This window comes from Thunnus thynnus, chromosome 7 (assembly GCF_963924715.1).
Source record: "Thunnus thynnus chromosome 7, fThuThy2.1, whole genome shotgun sequence".
Taxonomy (NCBI): domain Eukaryota; kingdom Metazoa; phylum Chordata; class Actinopteri; order Scombriformes; family Scombridae; genus Thunnus; species Thunnus thynnus.
Genome location: NC_089523.1, coordinates 28,528,512 through 28,548,636, shown reverse-complemented (window position 1 = coordinate 28,548,636; position 20,125 = coordinate 28,528,512). Strand labels below are relative to the sequence as shown.

At 37.7% G+C, this 20,125-nt stretch overlaps 2 protein-coding genes across 6 annotated transcripts in view; both read right to left on the bottom strand.

Moving 5' to 3' along the window:
- Window positions 1-341: 341 nt before the first annotated feature.
- Window positions 342-14,363, bottom strand: st14a (ST14 transmembrane serine protease matriptase a). The gene is made up of 19 exons (XM_067595309.1): window positions 13,966-14,363; window positions 10,865-11,024; window positions 9,590-9,720; window positions 9,402-9,472; window positions 8,506-8,672; window positions 8,310-8,345; window positions 7,515-7,749; window positions 6,412-6,554; window positions 6,213-6,316; window positions 5,966-6,078; window positions 5,728-5,864; window positions 5,537-5,641; window positions 5,302-5,409; window positions 5,086-5,202; window positions 4,146-4,268; window positions 3,752-3,935; window positions 2,220-2,491; window positions 1,358-1,494; window positions 342-1,253 (listed from the first exon to the last, which is right to left on the bottom strand). The coding sequence occupies exons 1-19, from the start codon at window positions 14,005-14,007 to the stop codon at window positions 1,095-1,097; spliced, it is 2,544 nt and encodes an 847-aa protein (XP_067451410.1). The 5' UTR covers window positions 14,008-14,363; the 3' UTR covers window positions 342-1,094.
- A 3,560-nt stretch (window positions 14,364-17,923) lies between these two features.
- The window catches only part of aplp2 (amyloid beta (A4) precursor-like protein 2), a 54,424-nt gene continuing 52,222 nt past the window's right edge, over window positions 17,924-20,125 (bottom strand). For all 5 annotated transcript variants that reach the window (XM_067595306.1, XM_067595308.1, XM_067595304.1 and 2 more), the window contains one exon: window positions 17,924-20,103. In XM_067595306.1, the coding sequence (XP_067451407.1) occupies window positions 20,002-20,103 (102 nt within the window). In that variant the 3' untranslated portion in view covers window positions 17,924-20,001. The remainder of the gene's footprint in view (window positions 20,104-20,125) is intronic.

Below are 20,125 nucleotides of genomic sequence, written 5' to 3'. Positions count from 1 at the left end.
ACACTTTCACTTCAGATGTGTTACTTTGGAGACGGAAAAAAATTAGAAGAAAATATATTTTTGCCTTGGAAGCAAAAAAATTGCCCTTTTTAAGATGGCACACCATTTTTTACCCATAGACTGTAAAAAAAAAAGATTTTACAGGTAGATTTTTACCCCTCACATTTAGCGTATATGGAATCGAATTATTCAAAATGACTTAATGTAATGCAGAGTGAATGTCTGACCTAAATGATTTGCAATGCAAATGGATCAGATGTAATGGAAGTTTGTAAAGCAAAGTCATACTGAAACTTCAGATGAAATGTAGGTCAGTGCATGAAAACAGATACACAAAGCGCTGGAGTTCTGCATAAGAAATATTTTTATTTAAAAACCATCTATAATACACATTTACACAGAGTTCAGATATGTTAAACTAAACAGATTGTACTAATGAAGTGATAACTGGATGAGAGGTCATATTAAATTCAAAGTTGTTAAAAACGAAGTGTCATCCATGATGAACAGGCTAATGCATTCAGAAGTCAGGGGGTGCACTCAGGGATCTCTGTTGGACAAAAGTCATGAGTAAATGTGTAAGATACCAAGCCATAGGAGGTAGGATGGATTGAGCTTGCTGTCAATTTGTTTTAATTTATACATTTCAGAACAAAGACAACAAGGAAAAGTGGTGGAAAATTCTTATGATGGCAACTGACGAAGCACCGGACAACAGAGCACAGGGATGTACATTTCACAGGTTGAGTGTAAAAATGTGTAACAATCACGCCTAAAATCTATTTCTTGTGCGGCACATAACATCGTTCTCCATTAAAACAACAACAGCAGAAAACAAACAAAAAACCCACACAAAAATAAAACATTTATTTACATTTCATCAACCTCACCCTCATAAAATTACACATACAATGTGTTGCAATCGCTCTTCAAGCAAACAGTGCATTTTCGACTGCAGCTACGACTGGAATTGGAGACAAATACATCAGCTGGAAAGTCAGAGTGGGGTTTTTCTGAGGCAACAATCCGTACTTAAGTACTTGTCATCAGTCTGTGTTCATGTCCGTGGCCTTGTTCGACCACTTCGCGTTGTTCTACACTCCTGTCTTTTCTTTGACCCAGCCACGGAATTTGGTGACTGTTGTGTAGATGCCAGGTTTGTTTCTGCGGGCGCAGCCGTCACCCCAACTGACCACTCCTGCGAGGAACGTACGACCTTTGGCTGGACTGGACAGAGGACCACCAGAGTCCCCCTAACAGAGACAAATGCACAGTTACATATGTTAGCATAGAGGCGCTACATAGAGGCAGGGTGTGTGTCATAATTTCTATTTTCCTCTCTCAAAAATCATATTACCTGACAAGCATCAACTCCTCCGCTCAGCACTCCAGCACACAACATCCTCGATGTGATCTGCCCTCCCATCAGATCATTACACACAGAGTGGTTGATGATACGGACCTGGGCCTTTTGGAGCACTGTTGCAGCAAATCCTGATTCACACAAACACAAGACGACATCGTCAATCTTTAGGTCTTAATGTCATGGAATCAAGTAGGGATGCCCGGCTTATTGTGGCCATAGCAAAGTACAGATATAATTCCAATAATGGCAGCTAATCATTGCAGAAAAGTTGTTCTTCCTATTGGCAAGTTCAGAGTATAGTTGTATGGTATGTATTAGCAACTACATGACATCTATCTGTATGCAAATATAGAGCTATTACAATAAAAACCTTAAGCCAATTATGAAAACTCAGTCTAGAAACGAGCATCAAAACCACAAAATCAATGCCAAACCGGAATATTTTAACTACATATAAATCACAGGAATCATGGCACATTTGAATACACAATAAATCATAATGTTTTGCTTAACTAACTCAGAATGTTATCAGAAATAACATGCCAATGATTTATAGTAATCCAGTTGTTTTACTGATGTTTTTAAAGGGCATTTATGCCACTATCTTAATCTTAATGTCATACTATAGTAGTGCCCACTATAATATAAGAAAACACATTTTAGGCCATACATTCATTTTCACTCCCAGCAGCTAATTCTGCATTAACTGGAATAAAAATAGCATTTATAGTTTATGTATACACATATTATGCTTCCTAGATATTTTAGAAATTCAGCTTAAGTTTGGGCTTTAGCATTCATTAGAGTATTTTCAGTATTTGAGGCCACGTGTATTCATCAAATGACAGCTTACCTCCCTCCCGAGTGGCGCCCCATCCCGTGATCCACACAGTGTTGCCAGTTGGAAAATCGTGTTGGGCAGCTGGTAAGCAGATGGGCCTAATGTAATCGGAGTACGTGACGGGACTGTCCAGCTCCATCAGGGCGATATCGTTGTCAAATGTGTATGCGTTGTAGTTAGGATGGGGTATGATCTGCTTCAGGTTCTTCTTCACCACTTTACTTCCAGTATTTCGCTGGGTGTGAAGGCCGAGGTAAGCTTCCCAAGTGCCGGGCTGAGAGAATCTGAGGACATGCACGAAAACAGATCTCGAAATTAATTTTCAATAACTGATAACCATTAACAGGCACATCATGAGGCACAACAAGCGTCACATTAGGAAGTGTGTAGAAAACCTGGTGGTTCAGGCCTAGTTTAGAATTAGTGGTGATTTAAGACTGCATCCGAAATAAACTGAATGTTTTGGTGTTGAAAGTTAGATAACATAACTGTCCATTTTGTTGTAGCGTGGATGTTGCAATTGTGTGGCATGCATCTTTACCAGTAGGCTACTGGGGAGCTCCATTAATTCTATTTTCGAATTAAAAACCTCTATTAATGTTAAAGGATATCATTCTTGTACAGGTCTGTAAAAAAATCTAAAGGCAATTACTAAAAGGCAATTTAAAGGCAATATTAATGTTCAGAAAAGAAAACTGCAGCCTACTGTAGAACATCTATTGTAAGTTGTTTTTGACTCGTATTGCCAGGCTCTAGATTTTACTTTGGTAGGACAAAAGCATGGTGTAAGGTTTCAGGCATGTTAAATTATTTGAACACACACATCCAAGCATTGTGCTGTTAGTAAAAACACAGAAGTGTAAGGTTTCACTTTTCACATGACAACTTGTTTACAGTATCTTTAGAGACCAACTATTGAACTATTGAACCGCCCACTGGGTAGTTTTGTCCTGATGATTCAAATAATTTAACAAGTACTTGAGTCCATCCAGCATGTTTGTATGTTTTATCAGCTTTAATGTTTTTAAAATATATTTTTGAAGTAAGTATTATAAAGCAACAGCAGAGAGATGGAGAATAACATGCAACACTGCTGTTAAGTGGTATGTGTCTTAACAGCTTTAATTTAAGATTTTTCAAGAAAAAGCTATGAGACCAACTATGATCATACCAGAATATAATAGCATGACTGCATTCATTTTGAACTAAAGAATAGTTTAAGTTATAAAGAATAGTTGTGTTTGTGTAAAACTCTATATTTAACTGTATGTAAGACTATTCAAGGCCTTGAATAATTTTGCAGCATTTGGACACAACTTGTAATTGTCTAAAGAAGATTGTTCAGGATGAAAATACATATTTATAGAGGAATTTAATATCATTTATCAATTGCACTTGTTTTGATTCTCTTTGGATAAGAGCATCTGCTAAATGTATGAAAATGTAATAATCACCAGATTTCACTTCACTGTATTCTGAGATCTCTTCAGATTATACAGAAAACTAATTGCCAGTGAGTACATAAACATAAATAAAGAAGCTACCTCGTCCTGCCGTCATCCTGCACACAGTGGGCCGCAGTGACCAGCCAGCGCGGACTGATGATGGATGCTCCGCACACGTGACCGTAATCTTTGACATGGAGGCTGACTTGCCAGGGGAACTCCCCTTCTTCCGCATCCTGACCACCGACAATTCGTGACGTCTTAAACATACTCCTCCCGCAGTCTGCAAAACAAACAATCAATCAGTCAGAGGCCACGACTTGTTGCAGCTTGCTTTAGTGCCACAAGTGGGTGGAGGCTCACATCTGTTTTGTCATGCAAGCTACACAATTCAGATGCAGATAGAGATAATGACTAGTTTTAGATATGTCACAACATATGACACAAGCTGACACAGTACATGCACCCAGACAGGTTTTTTTTGGTAACATACCGCAGTTCGCCTCATCAGATCCATCTTCACAGTCAGATGTCCCGTCACATTCTGGGTTTACTTTACTGATGCATTTATTGTTTTTACATCTATATGTAAGCTCGGTGCATCTCACATCAGAGCCTACAGAGAGAGGAAAGAAAAAACAAACCATCAAAACCAAAGCTATGAAACAGAATTCCAGTGAAGAGGAAAAGCTACTTGAGTATTATTTTATGTGTCCACTAAAGCTAAACATAATTTCACACTTGCGCTGCAGTTTTAGTAGTTTGAAGTGTTCTTGAGTTGCTTTAATTCCTTTTCTTAATCACTAACATGTTAACACAAGAGTTTTACAATCCAGCAGATATAGAGCAACATCTGTAGATGTTTCTGTGCACCTGCTGAATGTTAATCTAACATTCACTCTCCTTTTAATCTCCACCAAATCCTGAGAAAACTATTAAACCCTGTAGCTGCTTGATGTTCCACTTCCTTCACTAGCTAGTTGTCAACTTTGTTTGTCTGCATTTTGGTGCCTACAGTGGTTTTATCACAGCTTTTTTGCTGAAAACAGCTGCCTGCTGCTGTGTGAAACAGGGTTGATGAGACGCTGAGATTGAACCATACAATTAATGTGCCATAAAACTAAAACAATTGTCTAAAAGAGGCTAAGAATTGGGTGATAACCCCTGTAGCTCTGGCACTTAAAGTGGCCCCTTTTTCATAATCGTTTGATTGATTAAATGACACACAAATGATTAAATGACACTGTAAGGCAAATATCTTTAGATACTATCCCCTGAATAGCTCAACAAGTCAGCCAGCATAGGAATCAGGTGGGATTGCTGGTCCCTCTGGCAAATAATGCCACTTGTGTTGAGAAAAATCTACTAAATACTAGATTTGGTGTCTTATACCTTGACATAAGACATTGTATTTTAAGAGAAAAAAGTCTCACCACGTGGACATTCGAGCTCATCTGACCCATCCCCGCAGTCGTCTCTGCCGTCACAGTGAGTCTTCTCGGAAACACATTTGCCATTCTTACACGTTAGCTGTCCAGATTTACAACCACCTTATAAGGAAATGAAGCACATGTGTATGAGAAATCAGACTAAAAGCCTTTCAGCGCTCATGTAAAATACGTCCTCCGTCAGTATGAAGAGATCTTTACCACAATTCAGCTCATCTGTGCCGTCTCCACAGTCATTGACGCCGTCACACTTCCAGAACATGGGCTTACACAACCCATTTTTACAACTGATGTCTTTTGGGCTGCACTCTGGAGGAAAAATAGTACAAAAAAAATTACTAGTATGTAACTGGTTTTGTGTAACGATGTAGAGAGTGATTAAAACAGCAGTTATAATCAACAGCGAGTATCTTCAGAGTAAGTTAATAATACTTACTGCAGTTTAACTCGTCACTCATGTCTCCACAGTCGTTCCAACCATCACACTTGAGCTCAGACTTAATACAGCGCTGGTTGTTGCACTGGAACTGCTTCGGACAAGCTGTGGATGACAAGAGCTTCCATTAAAAATGTTGATGTCAAGAAATGATTGTTATCTGGGAGAAACCGTCACTGTTGCCTACTTACGGTCTTTGACATCTATGGCCTCAAACACAGCCTTAAAACCTCGGTCCACATAGGAGGCATCAGAGCGGAACACCACAGTCATTGTGTTGGTGTTACTGGTTTCTGTCACTGATCCGTCTGGCTTCTCTCCGCATATTCTGAAGATGACATGCACATGTAGTGAGGTGTCTGCTCTGTGATGTAATCCCTGTTTTTCAAATTAGATTTTTTTTTTTAATACATGCAGGCAAGGACTCACTTTTTTCCGTTGATCTTCACATAGTCTTTGCGACAGTCCTTATGGTTTTCCTGTCCGGGCTCAGACAAGAGGAACTTTTTGAACGTCAACTTCACTGCCTTATCAGCGGGGACCTTAATGATTGACAGAAATGGGTAAAAACTTGAATGACACAGTAAGGCGGTCATGTGAGGAGCAGTACAAATCAGAAACGTGTGAAACATATGACATGGTTGGGTAACATGCCCATTAAGTTCAATCCTCTCACCTGGATAGTCCACTCACATAAAGTTTGAGGTGGATAGTAATTTGGGAAGTTAGGAGACATGAACTCGCCGTTATTGCCTGTCAGCTGGCCGCCGCATGATGTAGCTGTTAAAAAAAAAAAAAAAGTGTTAGCATTTGCATAAATATCAAAACATTTATGGTGTAGCTCTGGACATAAGGCTCACACAAGCATTTCCTACCTATACTTCCACGCTTAACTTGTGAGATTTGTGCTCTAAAACCTGGGTAGTTCTTCTTGTCATTTGTGGCCATTGTCACCAGCATGACATTGCGAGATGACAGAAAGGTCAGTGGTTCACTGGGTGAGTAGTACCCACACATCCTGTAAAACAGACATAACAAAACAAAACAAAAGAAACATTAATTTTCTTTATGCACTGATCACTGACTGACTGATACACCAGGCTGATATGGACCTTTTCTCAAAACTTGTTTCTATGCAAGTTATATTTATTCTCTTGTGTTGTTTTGAACAGTTTTTGGCTTTGATTTGACCGATAAAGCATAAAAAAAAGGGCTTGGTAGGACTAGAAAAGTTCTTTACTTCATCCTACGTCCTTTTCAAACATTGAAAGGTTATTATTTGTGTTGCTTACTGAAAGTTTGCTGTTATTTTTGTTTTTTTTATTTTATTTTGATCAAGATAAAAACCAAACATTTTCTCTAGAGAGGACCTTTACCTACACGCTTGGAAGGGGAGGCTGAGGGGAGGGCTATTACAGATGTCGCAATCTGCAACGTCAAAGCTAGATGCCATTAAATCTTACACACTGTTCCTTTAAGTTTAATCATAAACTAAAAGTTACCCTCCTAGGGGAAAAAGTATCACGCATCATCAATTTTATCTCTTTTTTTTTCCTGGTAAACTGTGTTAGAATGCCATTAATGATTTTATCATCAGGACATGTACAAATGAAATTTCCGACTGTAGACATACAGACTGCTTTCTGACTGCACATTATTCTTGTTCAAGAAAAGCTTTCACTTTCTCAAATTTTCAGCCAAACTGCTCATCAGCTTAGACTCAACTGTCATTTTGCAAGTTATTTTAGCACAAGGCTTAACTCAGGCTGATGTTGGGCAACTACACCGTTCTGTTTGAGGGTCCATCAGTAACACAGCATTTGACCAGCAGAGGGCTTTACACACCAGATAAAGTCTCTTTTATCTGAATCACAGTGTGCCACTGTGTGAAAATAAAATAATCCAAGAGTGCTGAGGGGAGATGAGTTATTTATCTGCTTGAAGCTGCATCTGGAAAAGGGCAAAGGGACAAACTCACTCTTCCATGACACGGCTCTCAATGGCCACCAGGGAGTCGTAGATCTTGACAAAGTCATTCTTGCAGTTTTCTTCCAGGTTCATCGTATCAAAGTCAAGCTTGATGACATAGTTGGGGTCAGCTCTCAGCTGCCACTGGATGAAAGTGTTGGAGGGATAAGGTTCGTTGGGGAAGCCGGGGGACTCTATCTGCCCGAGCTGACTCGGCCTTGTATGTTCTGAATACTTCAGAAATCCTGAAACAAACAAGAACATTTTAGTGTTTACATTTAACTTTATAAGAATATAAATCCCTGTCACAGAACCACTAATCTCAAAGCAAATGAAATTATGACATCTTTACGAACACATTCTGATATCACTACACTAATATTTACTATACAAATGCCTAATTGCATAATTTAAGATTTGTACACAATTATTGACATTTTCTGGTTATGGTGAAACATTGAACTAAATATAATTCTTCTATACTAATGACAAAGAAACAATATTTTGTATGCATCTCATGTGCAATTTCAGTCTTGTACACTCCTTCTAAAGTTTCATTAAAACCCATTACAGATAACATTTAGGAAAACAATTTTTCATGTCCAAATATTACCACTCTACAGGCTTATCATGCATCAGTCAAACTATAATTTTCTGAAGAATATAAATTACACAATTCTTCATTTTTGTTGGGTAGAAAGATAAGCTGTACACCTGTTAGTTGTTAGCCAGCTATATGTCGTTTTGTATGTATTTAGATGAGTTGTCTAGTAAAATAAATGATAAATGCAAGCTGAGCACTTACTGCTGAATGACGTTGAAAGCATGCGGGCATCAAGTGCTATGAGATGAAACAAGAACACAGACATAACTTAGATGAGGTTACGGATAGCAAAAAAAGAAAAACTCCAGACAGATGTTGACAACTGACTCTACAGCATGATGGATATGTACTGAATCACAGATGACAGTATTTTAGGCTTCGGTTGCTCTGACTCTACCTGAGGAAACCACATCTTCGAGGACCAGAGAGTTGCCAGGTCTGTACACGCTACGCTGCTCTTTGTCCACTAGCTTGTCGATTGCAGACATGGCGCTGTCAACGGACGACTCTTGGCCTACAGGGACTCTGAACTCAGACAGGTAGTAGGCGATGACGCTGCCTTCACTAGGAGCAATAAGACAAGGATTAAATAGATTAAATAGTAATCAGACTGTGTCACTTTAAACACAAAGTCACTTTACTGGAAGGGTTAGAAGTATGCATGTGTGCCAATCAGGCTCTTATACTGTAAACTGGCCAGTGATAGTAGCAATATAATGACTTGTTTCTGATCACAGCAACTGTTACAAACAAATAAAAAATAAAAATAGTTGTTAATGCACCTACAATCATTTAATTGCTATAGGTTTCAATGGAGAGTTGTAGTTCATTTTATTTCGATAACACATTATTTTTATTGATTATATCTTTGGGCTTAGAGATCTTCTTTTTCTGTGCCATGGTTCTATACTTTCATCACTGATATAATTGAAGTGAACCAATAATACTGAGTGTCACATTAAATCCCTGCTGATTTAGAGGATGGAAATGCCCTTTGAAAAATTTGAAATGTCATTTAAAAAGCCCAGGACAGTCGGATTCTGTCTCAAAGTCAATTAACAAGGCCACATACAAATGTCGCATCACAGATGGAAAAACACAATTAAATGATAAAAAGCACTCAGAAAGAGCACATGTGCACAATTCTCTGGACTAATATTAATACGTTTCATTAGGCTGTCTCTTGTTCATTGACCTGTAGCCTTGTTTTCTCTTTCTTTCAGTTCAACCTGTTTTTGAGATATCCTGTTAAACAACACACAAACAGACAAACAAACAACTTCACTGCCATACCTGAAAGCCTGAACTGTAGAACCAACATAGTATTTGGCCAACTGCGGACTCTTGGTATAGATGGCTTTAAGCTGAAAGACAGACAATAGAGCATGAATGAAGGCTGTTTGAAAAGATGATGTGAGGTTTTTTTTTCTCCATTTATGAGGGTAAGGCAGCGGGTGCGGAGGTCTGAGCGGGAGTCTTACCTGTGAAGTCACCTGCTTCGCCAGCGCCTTGAACTCGGAGCTGTTGGAGTTCTCATAGCTGTTTTCAAAAACCTGGTTGGTGATCCGCATGGAGCCGCTGTATATCTTCTTGACCCGAACATCTTTACGGACTGTAGGATCATACAAACAAGACTGACGATAAACAGCCACACTCTCACCGCACAAGAGTTCAATTTTACTTCCGTGTTTTTAAGTGTCAGGGCTGTGGCTTTTTCGTCTTATCTTGGCTTTGATAACTTTTGTTTGTCGCTGTGTTTTTTTCCTTCAGTCTTTTGCGTTGTGATGTCTTAAGTCCCTCGGCATTACTTTTTTCAGCTGATGTACCTTTAATCTCTCCTCTGTTTCAATCATTTGCATGTGCAAATAAACAAAAAGAATAAATATGCATGGAGCTCTAACTTGCTTATGAACATTGCATATTCTATCTAAACCATGTGTGTTTATTTGATTTTGTTACTTCATCAAAAGGAACTAAAACAGACAAGTGAATCGAAGCTTTTTCTTTTTTTTTTTTTAACTTCGAGCAAAGACGTCAGTTTCTTGGTTTTATTTGTTTCTTTGTTTATCGGCACATCTCAAACTCGTTAACAGATTTAAATGTTAGGCCAAGGACCAGGAAACAAGTCTTTAATGTGGATCCAGTAATTATTCTAACATATTTCTTGACAATGAACAAAAAATATTTTAACTAGCAAACTGGAAAATACCCACACTATCTTGATAAACATCTTTATGACAGTCAGTGACATCTTCAGATGTTTATCTTTAAGTTTCAGTCTTTTAAGGATTGTAGATTGGTGGAAAAATGTTAAAAATGTAACATATAAGCAGTTTGATCAAATAAAGTCAACAATAAATGTTTAAAAATTAGCTACTAAGTAACCATGATACAAAAGGTGGATCAAATATCATTGCAGCGATTTCCAACCCCCTACTGTGTTTGTCATGTTTCTGATTAACTTTCATATTGTGTCAACTTTTCGTCTTTGTTACTTCAGTTTGTCCATGTTACAGTATGTTTTCATGATTTTTGAGACTGTTCCCCTTCACATATGAATATGTTGCAGCAGGAGGCACAGCTTAACATGTTGACTGAACTCATATATCAACACACTAATTGCCAGACATATTGTATATATATTGTATATTGTAACTAGCTGATATCACAAGTTTAAGTCAGATTACTTTAAGTATCATTTTGTCCAACTCTGTACATGATCTTTGTCTGAACTGACTAAAAGAAGGGTTACTTACAGTGGAAATGCCAGACCAGCAGTCCGGTCATAAGCGCAATAACAGCAGCAAAGATCACCACACCGATCACAGCCCCGACTTTCCCCGGACCCTTTTTCTTCTCGAGTTTTTTATTATCCGAGGCTGGCAGGAACTGGACAGCGGTGTCCCAGTCTTTGTCCTTGAAGACAGATGGACATTTGAATGGATGAATCAATGATTAAATACATAACAGAGGATAATGACATGTTCTCCACTTTGTAGACACAGCGCTGTAAAAGCTGCTAGGCTCCAAGGACGTCCATTTACTGATACTGCTGTTTTTTTGTTGTTTAAAAGAAAAAAAAAAGAGGCACTATAAATAGCTATGTTTTCTATACGTGGGTAGATCAGATAATCAACTGAAGATAATTGATAGCAGCAGACAGCAAGTAGGTACTTGTGTATTTTAGGAATGTCTTAGTCTCTAGTGACCTACTAAAATGGTTTCTCGACTAGATGAACTGTGCAACGCTGTTCTGAAATACTAACATGAATGAATTGCTTGATGAATTGCTTTACATGCGGAAGAAATCTATTCAAAGTTTCAGTCAAAAACGGCTCATAAAATACAAAGAGTGAGTGGTTCTGTTAATGAATTAGAAGGAACTTTAGGTATGAGTCACAGCACCGTGGTTACTTTTAAGGTGAAGGGAGGGGGGACGGGCAGGAGTACAAAGGTTTCACCATGGAAAATCCTGTCAAACCTGCTGAGAGTAAACCACTCAGAGCCTTGAAGTGGAAGACAACAAGTTTCTGTGAATGCTCACTGGACTGTGGTATAAATTTAAACACTGGATGACTTCTTTACGGATCAACAAAAGATCATCTTCACAGCTTATGAATGTTTCAAATTTTTTAAAAAAAACAACCCATTGCTAGGACTGTGATTTCATCCCTGTTAGTTTTACACATGACAATTAGGAGGTGCTAACAGGAAGATGAACTGCAGTGCGAAACTGTGACACCAATAACTGTTTTATAATCCAAGGGCAACACTTTTCTCTCTGCTTGTTTAAAGCTACTCATGCTGAATGACAAGAAGGAATTAAAGCGTACCTTTGAGGGCCCTGCAACAACTCGTGCATTGAAATGTAGCACTTCCACAGAATAGTTATGTTAAAAACAGAAGGCGCTACAATTGTCACCTTGAAAACACTCATTGCAGAGCCTGTGGATTGGATATTCACTCCAGTTTTCCTTTCTGTTTTGTTAATTAACTAAATATTACATGTCTGCATTCACCATCTGAGGGGCTTTTTAAGTGGTGCTTACTAATTAAAAAAAAGGTTCTAAATTAAGAAACATGGAAAACAAGTCATAACACAACATCTCCTCATATAAAAGTTGAAGTTTTTTTGTGGCTATAAATCAGTTTCAAAATAATCAGAAATGTAAAACACGAATCTTCATGAGGCTTCAAATTGAGGTGGAAATCTTTGGAGGGCTTGAAAGCAATTACTGTTTGACCATATGGTTCAATAAATATCATCATGATCAAAACAAATTCTGTCATACACATTAAACTACTGATATACTACTAATATAACAAATAATATCCAGAAAAATCATATATTACTTGACATTTTTCATACCTCATTTTGTAGGCTAAGTCTTTAACTGCCTATTATTCTTAAGGACAACATGATTCTTGGTCATCATAATAGGTTTTAAATGATATTGAATCATGACCAAGCCTCAGTGTTGAAGACCAAAACTTAGCATAACAAGCTAAACACTGAATACTCCACTGATCTTTTCTCTTGCGCCCTGGAGGAAAAATCCTTTGAGTCTGAAGGGCATTTGTCAGATAATCCCTCGTATCTATTACCATACTGTGATGCTGTGGGGTAATAACGACTGGATGTTAGCCTACAGAAGAGAAGGACTCAGTAGAACAAGTCACAACAGGGCGGAGGAACAGGAGGAATTCAGGGTGTCAGCCCCACAGTGGCTGCCTGCTTTCTGAAGACCCTCAAGAGTCCCAGAGAGATACGCTTTAAAGATTTATCCCAAGTTTTGAATCTGTTTCAAGTTTGAGGGTTGGAGTGTAACCTCGTGTATTCTGCAGGTGGGAGGACGCCTTTAAACACTTGACCGAGAAAGACAGTGACGTGCACGAAGCCTCTTGTTTGTCAAGTCAGTTTCATTTATATTGCACCAAATCACAACAGATGTTATGTAACGGCACTTTTCACATAGAGCAGTTCTAGACCGTACTCTTTAGACCCAAAATTCCCCCCTGAGTAAACACTTGGAAGGAAATCTCAAAATCTTGCAACTGTTATGATTAAATTAAGTGGAAAGTTACACCATGAGCTAAAGAACAAGAGCTTTTTTTTTTATTTTTTAAGGAGAACCTTATGTTTGGATGACATTTCGGAACATTTCTGTTATTTATTAACGATTTCATCACAATGTTGATTCTTATCCAGATGCAGATTATAAATTTTATTGTATTAAAAACAGTTTTGAGGACTGTGTTGCTTCAGAGGAGTTATTTGCTCTTTGGGGACTTTTATTAAAAGATGACACTTATGGCATGAGAATAACAGATTCAAAGCTCACGCAATAAAATACCAAATTCATCTGGTGACAGCTTCTCTCAGCTTGTAAGTGCTGGGTTTGTTTTTCACTCGGTAATATGATTGTCTTTAGGAAAACCAGTGTGTTAGTAATAAAAAGGTTAAGGTTAAATAAAAACCCATTTATATGGTTGTACACAGTGACACCCTTTAAAGTGTTTGTACAGTATGTGTGGAATGAAAACACAATTGACACATATATGTCATGTCTGACAAGTTTGCTATCTGCAGGTTCATCTGCCAATAACCTACACATATTTAATAATTTTTCTACAGCAGTTTGGTTCATTTGCAGTCTGATGATCCATAAATAAGAATATCAGGAAAAAGCGGACATCGAAGTCAGTGTCATAGCAGACAACACCCAAATCCAAACTCTTTCATAACAACACAGACATCTAATCTAATCATCTAACCTACATCTAACAGAATCCAAAAGAGCCCAAACCTACATTTTATGACCTATATGTAGGTTGTACAGAAACACAAATTCCTTACCGACTTTGGGGTGTATCTCAGTCCACTGTCCATGTAGTCCATCAGGGGTCGAAGCTGAAATTACACCTGAAATACTCCCTCTAATTTCTCTTCTTGTTATTTTCTTCGATTTGCAGTAGTTCGGCTGTTCGTGCAGGTGAACCTGCAGGCCTGCTCACCTGGATGATGAGTCTTGTGTTTGGCAACGAATTCAAACTGCGCGCAAAAAAACTATCAAATCTAAAAGGTTTTACAACGATGGAAAAAACCGTCTTCAAAAGTGTTTTTAAAAGAAAGGCTTTTCTTTGGTCGAGATGTTCACAAACGTCTCTCAGACTAGATTATGTCGTCCACCTGTCTGACTTCAACTGAGAGAGACTAAACGAAAAAACTTTTTCCGGGAGCTTCAGGTTTCTGCGGGCGTGTCTCCACACCTGCAGGGACTTCCTGTTTACCTGCCGAAAACAACAGGTTTTTACTAGGTCCTTTTACGGGAAACTATTTAGAAGAACGATTAAAATTACATGTAAAAAAACGTACCATTAACTACTGGTACTATACTATACTATACTATACGATACTATTGGTACTATAATAGTGACAGTGCTACAATTAGTTGTCATTTCTGAGCATTTGGGAACTGTACTGTTTATTCTACATTTCCGCAATTTCAAGACGTTGTTTAAATAAATTACAAAACGTGTTTTATTTCTTTGTTATTAAGTAAAATGTTGATGCATCAGAGGTTTCGTGTGACCTATTTTTAGTATCAGTCATGTGATCTTTTTCAAGCGACGCTGTTTGTACAGTACACTATAATGACGATGATTCATCTCTGCTGAGTCACCTCCATTTTTTCTTTCTTTTACGTCTATGATGAGCCAAGTTTCTGTTTGTAAATTTCCTCAGTCTGTGGGGATAAAGTTATATTTACGAATTGTAACTTCAGAGACTTTATTAAGCCCCTGATACATGATGTACATCTAAAGATATAAGATATATATATATATATATATATAAGATATATATATAGGGGAGAACAGGGTAAGTAGAGCCAGTGGGTAAAATGAGCCACCCCCTTTATCTAGGTAACCATAAGCAAAAGTAATCATGTGATCACAAATTAAGAAAGTATAGTTCACATTACTCACATTACTCATCTTGAACTTAAGCACATGGAGAGAGTGGTCAACAAAACAGAGCAAAAAAAAATAATTTGTCAGGCCAAGTTATCAGTCTTATATCTTAATTAAAAAAGATAAGCTACAAAACAAGGTCATAAACATTGCATAACTGTGGATCTGAGTCACTGTGTGAAACAGTTTTGTCAAAATGGAGGTAGTGGGGTAAAACATGCCAGTCATGTTGGGGCAAGTTGAGTCAATGGCTCAATTTACCCCCAAAAATTATTTTCTGATATTCTAGAGACTAGAGACACTGTTCCTGTTTGATCTTGTTACAAGTGTTACAATGTTAATGAGTAAATACCTAATTGTTGATTGATGTTAAGTTTTAGCCACACACATACATGCGGTACATACAGATGGGTGGCAAATTAAAGGAAAAGCCAACATAAAGTGTCTTAGTAAGGTGTTGGGCCACCAGAACAGCATCAGTACACCTTGGCATTGATTCTATAAGTCTCTGAACTCTTCTAGAGGGATGAACATCGTTCTTCCAAAAGATATTCCCTCGTTTGGTGTTTTGATGATGGTGGTGGAGAGCGCTGTCTAACACATCGGTTCAAAATCTCCTATAGGTGTTCAAATAGGTTGAGATCTGGTGACTATGAAGGCCATAGTATATAATTCACATCATTTACATACTCATCAAACCATTCAGTGACCCCTTGTGCCCTGTGAATGGGGGAAATGGAAACATATACACTTATGTTATTGCCTTAAAATTATGTTACACTGCCTTATAGTCAAAAGCTCATTGTAAGACTTTATGATCTGCTTCCTGTGTGAAAATGTCCCTAACAAGTACTGTCAAAAGTTAGGTGAGGGACTTGGACAGTGTAACTTTAGAGGGAATGTCCAGGGAGGAAAGGCAGATAAGTATTTGGCCTTCAACTCTTAATTCTCAGCAGAGACCGAAAGAAACTCCCCTGGAGATACGGTGAATTAATTAAAAATAACTGTTAGGGTGATGAATATGGGATGATTGTGATGCATGTGGCTGTACATGCAAGTACCGACACTGAACTTCATTCAATATCTCTTCAGCCTAGCAAACTGGGAGATCTGGACTTGCAAATATGTATTTTGGATGTTGCAATAAAACTCTGAAGAAGGAACAACTCCCATCAAGGTAGAGATGTTTGATCATAGGATAAAGTTGATGACTCATAACAACTTTGTACTGATTAGCAGTGACTCTTCCCTCTAAGGGGACAAGTGGACCCAAACCATGCCAGCAAAATGCCCCCCACAGCATAACAGAGCCACCAGATCCCCTCACTGTAGGGGTCAAGCGTTCAGACCTGGACCAGTTTTTCCTTTAATTTGTCACCTGTCAGTATATTTACACACACATTCTTTCTGTAGTTAACACACAAAGATCACAGTTTAATCTTTACTGAAAGTGTTGAGGTAACATGTTGAACAACAGGACATGAACTTATAATTTTACTGAAAAGTATGAGTTTTTGCTTTTGTTAAATTGATGGCATTAGTAAAGTTAAAAATGATCTCATATTTGATTTTGTGTAATTTTTATATCAGTATTAATAGTAACACTATTTACCCGTAGAGCGCTCAATTGACCCCATCCCCATGCTCATTTTACCCCTACCTTGGGGTAAGTTGTGCTATAGGACTAACTTTTTTTGATGGGTCATTGTTCTAAAACCATAATAATTAGATAACTTGTTTTAATTTCCATGGGTACACAACAATCTGAGGTATATATAGTTACTATTATTTGAAAGAAATACACTTTTATTTTACAGTAAAATCATCAAATGTAAAAAGTGGCTCATGTTACCCTGTTCTCCCCTATATATATATATATATATATATAGATCAGTGATGGAAAGTAACTAATAAGTACATTTACTCAGTAGGGCTACTGTGGTTACTGTGGTCAATTTTAAGGTAGATTATTGTACTTTACTTGATTATTTCCATTTGATTTTCCATTTTCCACCCCACTACATTTCAGAGGGAAATATTGTACTTTCTACTCAACTACATTTATCTGACAGCTTTAGTTACTTTTCAGATGAAGATTTGACACAATGGATAATATAACAAGCTTTTAAAATACAACACATTGTTAAAGATAAAACCAGTGGTTTCCAACCTTTTCGGCTTTTGACGTCTTACAAAAAGCAGTGTGTAGTCGGGGTCACATTTCACATGTCTATGAGTTGTTAACAGCTCCACCAAATAGTGATTTTTCCCTCTAAACTTCTCACATGGTTTCATTTCAATAAATGTTCAAATGATCCAATATTTCAGCAAAAATCAAAGATTATAGAAAAAGTCCAAAAACTTAATACAGATTTGCTTCTTTCCTCTCCCATTAATCATCTCATGACGCCTCAGATTTATTTGATGACCCTTTGGAGGGGCCCGACCCCTAGGTTGGGAACCACTGGACTAAACTAGCTAACTGTATATAAAGTAGTTGAAACTAGCTCCACCTCCAGCAGCTACAACAGTAACATGCTGCTCTAACACTGATGCTTCAATATTAATAATCTATTGATGTCATATATAATAATATATCAGTCAGAGGGACCAAAACACTACTTTTACTGCAATACTTTAACTACATCAAGCTCATAATACTTGAGCTTGATGTAGTTAAAATACTCATGTACTTTTACTGAAATAGGATTTTTCATACAGGACTTTTACTAGTAATGGAGAATTTTTACATTGCTGTATTGGTACTTTTACTTAAGTAAAGGATCTGAATACTTCTTCCACCACTGCTATCTATCTATCAATGAAAAGACGACACATCCATATGGAAGTTGTGAATTTATTGATGTGTATCCCCCCTGTAACCATAAATCTGTTTCCATTGGTGTCAATCAAAATTTGTTTTAAATCACTAATATGCATATTATATTAGTTCCCTGTCCCCTCCCACAATCAAGCAGGCAGTTACAAGATTGAAGCCATTTGGGTGCATAGTGAGACAGTCACATACAGAGATACTGTCACAGGAAGAGAAAAAATAGAAAACAAGAAAACAAACTTAAAAATATATATCATATAATTTCATATAAGAACAATGCACACCACAGATAATCCTCCAGAAAAAAGCCATGATTGCAACATCAACTATACAGGCATACAAAGACAATACTAGAGAGAGAGAGAGAAAAAAGGATTCTAGGATTCAGTTTACTTGTTTGTGTCATTCTCTACCTGTAAAAATACACAAGTTTATTTTTATTTTTTATTTTTTTCCAGAAACCAGCTCTCTAAGCCTTGTCTTTCTGTGTGTCTCAGTCTGCCTGCACAGCCCTCCAGCTCCAAGTTGTCTCAGGTGTGTTTCATCCAGGGCCGGCCCGAGCCTTTTTTGAGGGCCCAAACTACAAAATTCAAACTGCAAAATTTGTCATAGTTTCCCCTAAATACTAAAATAATTTTAGTATCAGCCTGAATTATTTGTTATTGTTATTGGTACATTCAGATTCATAAAAAAACGCCCCCAAATCCACCAATATTTGTACATTTTTGTTTTGTTTGGGGCCCCCTGGTGGCTGATCGTACACACGCAGCCGGTTAGTTTGTGCCTCTGGGCCGGCCCTGTTTTGATCTATCAGACTGTTCTCGGCCTCATGACCAGCAAAGCCAACAGTTGCTCCAGTAACATGTGTGTACACCATCACTAAATTTGTCTGCGATGTAGCTTGTCTAGTACTTGGTTTTTGCTTCAGATATAATTTGTGCAAAAAATTCATAAACAACTGCCTCAAAAAAAACAACAACAATTGTCAGTTTGTGGCATGTCATTGTCCACTGTCACAATGTATGTGACACTGCGTTAAAATCAAAGCCACAAGGGAATCTGTCAGGTACATAGTATGGAAAAAAAACAATACATTCAACTATGTAACACATGTCAATAGGCATTATTTCATTTATCGATTTATCCAGTTTTCCTGTTGATAAAAGGTTGTTTATGTGTGTGTGTATGTGTGTGTGTGTGTAGGAGGGAATATACTGGGATGTTATCACATTCACTTAGTAAGAGTTCAGAGTAGGTTTTGTGTGATGTGTTTGAGCTGGGGGCCTGTGCACACGTTCACCTCCTAAATCTCTCTCATCAGTGTGCCCGCAAACACAACCCATGACCACTGATCTTAGAACCCTAAACCGACTCATAACCTCTTCCCTGGGAAAAAAAGGTGGAATAAAAACATCTACTCTTATATATATTTAAACTGTATGTATATTTTGTCTGTTATCATAACAAAGAACATAAAGTAAATTAACCATGATTTCATTTTTTTCTCATTTGTCGTTTCACTATACATTTTAATTGGTACAAAGAACCTTCATATACAAGCAATCTATTGAGAGGAAAAAAGAACAAAAAATAAAAACACCAATTCTTTTTGAGAAAACCATCAGAAACTGCATGAGTGACACTTGCATGATGGAAAAACAAAAGCTTTAGTGTCTGGTTTGCCAGTTTGATGATGGCTACTTCAAAACATTTAAATTTTTGCTTGATTTGCCTTTCACGTTCAAAAATAAAGAAAATGTCTGAAGAAATGTTGTACATCTTGATCTGAGATAGCTGTATCGATAATTACAGAGAAATCTGCAGAATCACATTTTCCATAATGCAAAATGGCAGATACATCACCTTTTCAAAAGAAACATGATCAAAAAAGAGCTCTATAGTACAATAGTAGCAGTAGTAGAAGTAGTAGCATTATTTAAGGATTGTTTTGAACAAACCAGTAAATGGAGTTTGGATGTATGCAAATGATTTTAACAATAGCATCATTATGTTATTGGTCAGTAGTATGTTCCCCCTCTATTGCCGTCCTCTGTCAGACTTCACAGCGCCCCCTGTAGGCTCTGGTTAGATCTGCATCTGCTCCAGGTATTTGTAGGTGGGGTTTTCGTAGCCGTGGTTTTGCATCTTGCTGAGGTGGCGTTCTTCTGGTGTCAGCATGGGGTCAACCTGTGACGCAGACAGAGGACAC